At 41.2% G+C, this 6,614-nt stretch overlaps 1 protein-coding gene across 3 annotated transcripts; it reads right to left on the reverse strand.

Moving 5' to 3' along the window:
* Positions 1-1,196: 1,196 nt before the first annotated feature.
* LOC119360353 lies at positions 1,197-5,138 on the reverse strand. Of its 3 annotated transcripts, XM_037626035.1 has the most exons (9): positions 4,821-5,138; positions 4,441-4,591; positions 3,972-4,085; positions 3,419-3,857; positions 2,762-2,929; positions 2,417-2,651; positions 2,242-2,337; positions 1,953-2,161; positions 1,197-1,868 (listed from the first exon to the last, which is right to left on the reverse strand). In XM_037626035.1, the coding sequence occupies exons 1-9, from the start codon at positions 4,969-4,971 to the stop codon at positions 1,524-1,526; spliced, it is 1,908 nt and encodes a 635-aa protein (XP_037481932.1). In that variant the 5' UTR covers positions 4,972-5,138; the 3' UTR covers positions 1,197-1,523. The 3 variants fall into 3 exon arrangements, with proteins under 3 accessions (XP_037481932.1, XP_037481928.1, XP_037481925.1); XM_037626031.1 differs by having other exon boundaries at positions 1,953-2,158; positions 3,419-4,085; XM_037626028.1 differs by having other exon boundaries at positions 3,419-4,085; positions 4,821-5,137.
* Between the last annotated feature and the right edge of the window lie 1,476 nt (positions 5,139-6,614).

The following is a 6,614-nucleotide window of genomic DNA, read 5'->3' on the forward strand; positions in this document are numbered from 1 at the left end:
GCCTAGGTCGGGATAAGTTTAACACTTCTTAGCTTAAGTGGTCTCGTTAATTCATCAAGGATATATTTGACACCTAAGCATTTTAGTTATATATAGGAAATACTGGTCTTAGTGAAGTAGAGGATAAAGGAAATATTTTTGAAAAGTTATGTTTCCCTTGTTTGTATAGATAACATTTATCACTGTTATCAACATATGTTCCCTTCCTTAATGTTGGTGATTAAGTAACACCATTCAACAACATGTGCCGCCTGCTCGGGCTAGAACTACTATATATTAATATAACTGTACAACAATGAAGCATTGCTCACTATACATATATACTTTGTTAACATGAAACTTTATGGTAATCAGTAATGCAATTGTATAATTTCCGCATATTCACACAATATCAAAAATGATATATTGACTTTATTTAATGCATACTTTAATTTAATATTTGTATAAGTACTAAGATGCTTTAAATCTCAAACATGCAGTACAGTACAAAGCAAAATACCATAGTCCAAATGTTCCAAGTGTGGACTTGAAGAAGCACTCTGTTTTTCCGTATAAGATCAAAATTTGAAGTGAAAGATGTCATGACCATGACAATGGGAATTGCAAAGACTTCGTGCCACAAAAAATTGTCACAATTATTATCTCTATCCCAATGAAGTATTTTAGAACGGAAAATATCCCACTAAATAACAACAGGAAAAATCATTTTAGCACCGTACATTTTGATCTCCTGCAGAGGAAGATAACTTCAGAACCATACTTTAAGTTTTCGCTGATACAATCCTTGCACATTCAGATATCTAGTCTTAACTCATTTGATCATCAGATAAAAACAGAGAAACCACAGAATTTCAAGCTCTAGTCTGTTACATAGGAGTATTAGATTGCAAGATAACAAAGGAAACCTTGATACATGTATCCCATGCATCGATTTGTTTTTACAAAGTTGAAATTTTACCAACAATGCCAGCAAAGCTGCAGCCCACACCACTAAACAATCTTTGTAGAAAGATAGTATGAACGATGTCCAAGTAACAAAAGTATTTTTGCCTTCATTTGATCAATTTACTTGCTAGTAGTTACCAATAAATGACCTCTCTCGCATATCCACTTCCAAATGACAAAAGGCACCGAGATCCCATAAGGTACCAGCATAACACAGCTAGCTGTGCCACAAAGAAGTCTCAACCTGGCAATTAATCATGCACACAAAGCTGCCACTAAACTTTGAAATTAAAATTACCGGCATCTTCTAGGATGGTTATATAGGAGTATATGTCTATATGATCAGAGAGTTAGCCATAGCTTGATTTCATGGTACAAAACATCCCAGAGACACACAAAGTACCAACAGAAAGAGCATGCGGGTGCTAGCTCCCATGTCCCACCATTCTGCTCTACTACAAACTAGTGTTACCTCTCACTTTTCTTCAGTTCAAACAGGCACATGTCCCAGAACACAGACCGTTGCCGTGGACAAGTTTGCCTCCAACCATTTGCGAGCATCCATCGGTTTGCCATTCCTAAACGGCATCTGGATTTGTCATTCCTTCCACGCCAACCGGAGAATCATGGCTGGATCGAACCCTTTTAACACCCCTTCGATCAGTAGCTTCTGCACGAATTATATGGACCATGAATGTGGACCTTTCCCCACCCTTTGCCGGTACAAAGATGCATATGTCGCCTGCCTGCACTTGGTTGTCACATACAAAGTCTAACCAATTTCCCGCAAGCATGCAATTGTCTTTTTCTATGAAGAATCTTGGCCTCCACTTCTCGCTCTTGCCCGGCATCTGAAGTGTGACGGCCCCGTTTTCATGCGGAAAGTGTGCAGCTGCGGCTAATGAGCGTTCCTTCGAAATGATCTGGTTACATGTGGGCAAGATGAGATGTCAGTGCAAAACAAACAGGAGTAAACTCGGGCTGGAGGAAAAGGAATATAAATGTACCAGAAGAGGAGTAGGTAGCTGAACATCGCACTTCCTCATGGTAGCCACGAATACAATAGTTTCAGGTTTAATTTTGTGGATAAGCGTGTTTACACTCTCCATTTGTGTTCCAGATAGATAACTCCTGAATATTACCCCATAATCAGCTTCTGGAGGTGTCGGATGATCATCTGACTCTGAAGATTCATATTCTCGACCACTGTCTTCTACTGTATAAAATTTCACAGGTAAAAAAACTATAAGTAATTCAAGGTTTAACGCATATGTGCATGTAAGTTGACAATGTAACCTGATTTCTCAGACGAAGAGGGTGTCACAGCCGCCTTTGCAGTATTCCTACAATGGCTAGAACTGCCCCTTTCGCAGCTAGCGGATTTTTTAGTTCCTGATAATCGTGTGGTACCGAATCATCATGGAGCTCCTTGAAATATGAAAATAACCTGTACTCATTTCTTTAGCATTACCTTGATTTGAGCCAATATCAGTTCTTCCAAGACGGAAATGATCGATGCTCGCTTCTGCAAACCCAAGGGCTTCAGGTTGAGTTTCTTTTACAAGTTCGTCTATTTTTTGCTCGTGTACTTCTACAAGTTCCCATTGCCCTGATAAGACTTGATCATTCGAGAGAATACGAAGATCATCTTCTGCTACTTCTGTATCGGTTACTGGATTATCAGTGTATGGTGTTCTATCACGGAACTGCATAATACCCACGAGAATAAGAATGGAAAAAAGATCACACACTGCTAAAACGTTGTATGCTGTAAACACAAACTACAGAGTGAAAAAAGGTGGAGAAAACAACATACTGGAAGTATCCCAAATGTGGCAAACTTGAAATGTTGACGATGCAGGTCAGCAATTGCGGCAAACTGGAAATCATCCTTAGAAACATGGCAGATCCTGGGCACCGAGTAGTTAATTTCATGGTCTACAATTCGCCCTCTTGGGAGATCCAAGTGGTCCATGTAAGCGATCTACAAAAAACAGAGATTGAAACAAGATTCATACATATAAAATTATAAACATTGTTGGTGAAGCAAAAGGTGACACTGTAAAGGATGGCATGAATATTAATATAAACTACACATATTTAAACAAGAAAATGCACTAGCCCAGCATCACAATAACAAACAGAAGAAGGTACGCATACAGTCTGCAGTGTGAACTGAACACAGCTGCAGCATCCCCTGTAAAATAAATGTGGCATCAACAAAGAAATACAAAATTGCCAATGCTAAAATCAGATTGCCACATTAAGTGCCTACTATATAAATTAACTGAGGCACACCATTGTCATGACTGCGGAATCAACAAAATCAAACAGACTGCAATATGAAATACTTATAAGTTATAACCGCGAAGAAATGCCACGGCAATAATGGCAACATCAGAAAAGAAATGCCAGCAGCAACATCAAAGACATGTCAACAGGAGGGAGAAGTGGAGAGCAAGAGAGGCCATACCGTGAGCAAAGGCAAGCACCCGCCAACCCAGAAGTCTCTCATCTTTTCCTCCCTAGATTTGTACTGAAATTTCTGGACCTCGTCCATCAGATGCTCCGTAATATGGCCTGCCCAATCAAGGTCCTGCACCTTTGACATATCTTCAAAGGCCCACAGGTAGTCAAGGTCTATTGTATTCCCAGTGGTGGGGGTGAGCACTGCCGCCAGTGCAATAAGCAGGAATGTCCTCATGAAGGATTCCTCATCCTCGTTGTTCTTAAGCAAACTGACACAATGGGGGGTGGTTGCCCTTAGTCCGTTATTTAAGTACAGATCTCGTAGTTCTTTGATTTTGTCCGACTTCTGCCCATGCAGTACAAAGGGTCTTCCCCCTGTAGGTACACCTAAAATTTTCTGAACAAGGGGCTTGCTGAAAACTATTGTCTTGTCCGCATTAATTCTGAACTCAGAGAACGGGGGGTTAATTTTTCCCATGATCCACTCAGTCAGTGGCTCATGAACAGAGAATGCCCCGATACGATTGAAATGCTCGAATCCATACGTTGCAACATACCCCTGCTGCCGGGGTGTCAGACCACGCATGATCTCTCGAATCCTCCCAGCACTGAAACGGCTCCTGATGCCCACTTCACCATGTAATACTTCATCCATGGATCCAACTCCTCCCCTATAATCAAGAAACAAGCAAAAACAACCTTATATAAAGCAAGAAAAGCAAAAAGCAGAGCAAAGAACAGAGATGACTCGGCCGCAGCACATGTACCATAACTAACTGCAACATGACATTGAGTCACATGAAAAATCAGTGGAACAAAATTATGCACCAAAAAACTGACTAACATACCCTACTGCTTTTAACAAACTGTATTCTATTATGAACTGCAACATTGGATGCAACAGCACATATACATAATACAGGAATAACACATTGGACAAATATCCCATGATATACTACTTCCATTTGTTGGACAAATTATACAACAATGGTGGTGTTGACTAACTTACACCGCGCCTGCTTATACCTGCAGGTCGACCGGCGATGACTAAGACGGGGACGCAGCCCGCCAGAGTCCACCGCGCCCGCTTCACCGCCAACGAAGCCCCACTTCCGCTTCGCCTTCCGCTTTATCCGTGCTCCTCTCCCGAAAATTTTCCGATCTTGGTTGTCAGTTTCTGCTTCCCAACACTCACAAATTAATTCTTGCTGCTTCTCAACGCATGCTCAATCCAGAGTAAAAATCTAGGATGGTTCACATGATCTAAAAAAGGTGTATTTCCTCGTGATTTTAGTTGGTTCGGTTCAGATCTTGCGATGGACTCCAGCGAAAGATGCAGGAGCCTGACTCGCATTTCGAGTTGGTTGAAGCAAAGGGGAAAAGAAAGAAACTTTGGGGGCACCGACCTGTCAGTCCTGGAGGAGGGAGGTGGAGGGAGGCCAGCGCCGCCGCCGCGGCCGCTTGCATCGAGCTCGCTGCGGCCGCCTCGTCCGCCATCCGGATGAGCTTCCGCTCGTCTGCAGCTCGCCGCCGCCCTGATCCCTTCGATCTCCGCATGCCTCGGTCGTCCCCGGCAGTGCCACACGAAGAGGCTCCCCCGCAGCTCGTCGCCGTATCAGGTACGCCCACGCCGCTGATGCGGCGTTGTTGCGAGGTCGGCCACTGGCGGCGAGCCGACGGGAGGAGCGGATAATGGGAGGAGGGAAAGGGGATCAGAATGTTGCAGTGGGAGGACCGACGGGGTGGAGATGTTTTCTTTATGCTTCCATATTTTCTTTCTTTTCATCACAAGAATTGAGTAAGAAGTACTCTCCCTCCGGATTTTTTAATACAATACAGACACGCATACACTCATCCGTGTGAATGCACATACATACTCTACCTCTATAAGCACCTTCGAGAGACTGAGCTGGCATGTCAGCTTGAGAATTTACGAAGTCACTATACGTGCCTCAGGATTTAAACCTTGATGGCTGAGGATAATACTGTTCTTCTAACCACCTAACCATATGTTATACAAACTACATATAAAGTATATAAACACATTTTAGAGTTTAGATCACTCGTTTTTCTTCATATGTAATTTATATTGGAATCTCTAAAAAGCTTATATTTAGGAATGAAGGATGTATTAATTGAATTAGATCATGGTCATAAGAACAAGTCCATAGAAATACTCCCTCTGTAACTTAAGTAACTTAAAGGAGTATAAAAGGTTTTTTGACACTATCATGAACTCTAAAACGTCTTGTAAAAAGTAACAGAGGGAGTATTTCTGTGGACGTGTTCTTATCATATATAATATAACTAAATAGGGCCACGCTAACGGACGCGACGTTTTGATGCCCAGACTCATCTGCACCTAGTTAGAAAAAATTTCGTAAAAAATTCAAAAATCCAAAAAAAATTATGAGGTAGAAACTTTGATGCGTGGGGCTCGCTCCAAATTTCAAATCATTTGGACGTCTGAGCAGCTCTCGGCAAAAAAGACAAATCGAGCAAAAACAATACATAAACAGTAAATCTTTTTACAGACCCCCAATTTGTCTTTTTTGCCGAGATCTGCTTAGATGTTCAAATGATTAGAAAATTGGAGCGGACCTTACGCATCAAATATTCTACCGCATAAAAAATTGGAATTTTTGAAAAAAAAAATCTAGTATTTGTCTTGATTATTTTCGCCAGCGCGGGTGCAGATAAGCTCGGGTGCAGAGATGGATTTTCGCACGCTAACTTGTTTTTCAATATGCAAATACCTCACCATGCAACCATGCACGAGAAAACAAACCTCAACATGCATAAAATTAACCTTCCCGGTGCTCCACGGGATAAAGGTGTTAAGCATGTCACATAGGCAATAAATAACGTGGCAAAGCAATTAAGAAGAAGAGAGGGCACTTTGGTGACTCTAAGAAAAAACAAGGCCACGTGTGCGGACCTATGCAAAACACTTAAATGAAGAAAGCTTACCCTATGCATCAAAGAGTTTAATTGCTAAATAATTAAATAAAGGAAATTTAGCAACAACAAGCTAAGCACCTCATCTAAGCACATATGCATTGGAAGGGGCCTAATGCACAGAAAAAGGTTTCTCATTATATTATTGCCATTTAGATTCAATAAATATTTTCCATCTATACAATAATTAAATAAAATAAATCATATACATATTTCTTAGTTTTAGTTCTCATATTATTAAT

This window comes from Triticum dicoccoides, chromosome 1A (assembly GCF_002162155.2).
Source record: "Triticum dicoccoides isolate Atlit2015 ecotype Zavitan chromosome 1A, WEW_v2.0, whole genome shotgun sequence".
Lineage (NCBI taxonomy): Eukaryota > Viridiplantae > Streptophyta > Magnoliopsida > Poales > Poaceae > Triticum > Triticum dicoccoides.

Bases quoted from the DNA above. Each gene is read 5' to 3' on its own strand.
- LOC119360353 (XM_037626028.1), bottom strand. From the start codon at position 4,971: ATGCGGAGATCGAAGGGATCAGGGCGGCGGCGAGCTGCAGACGAGCGG. The intron at 4,086-4,440 runs GTATAAGCAGGC...TCTTGATTATAG, and splicing joins CATCGCCGGTCGACCTGCAG to GGGAGGAGTTGGATCCATGG. The intron at 2,338-2,416 runs GTAATGCTAAAG...CACGATTATCAG, and splicing joins TGATATTGGCTCAAATCAAG to GAACTAAAAAATCCGCTAGC.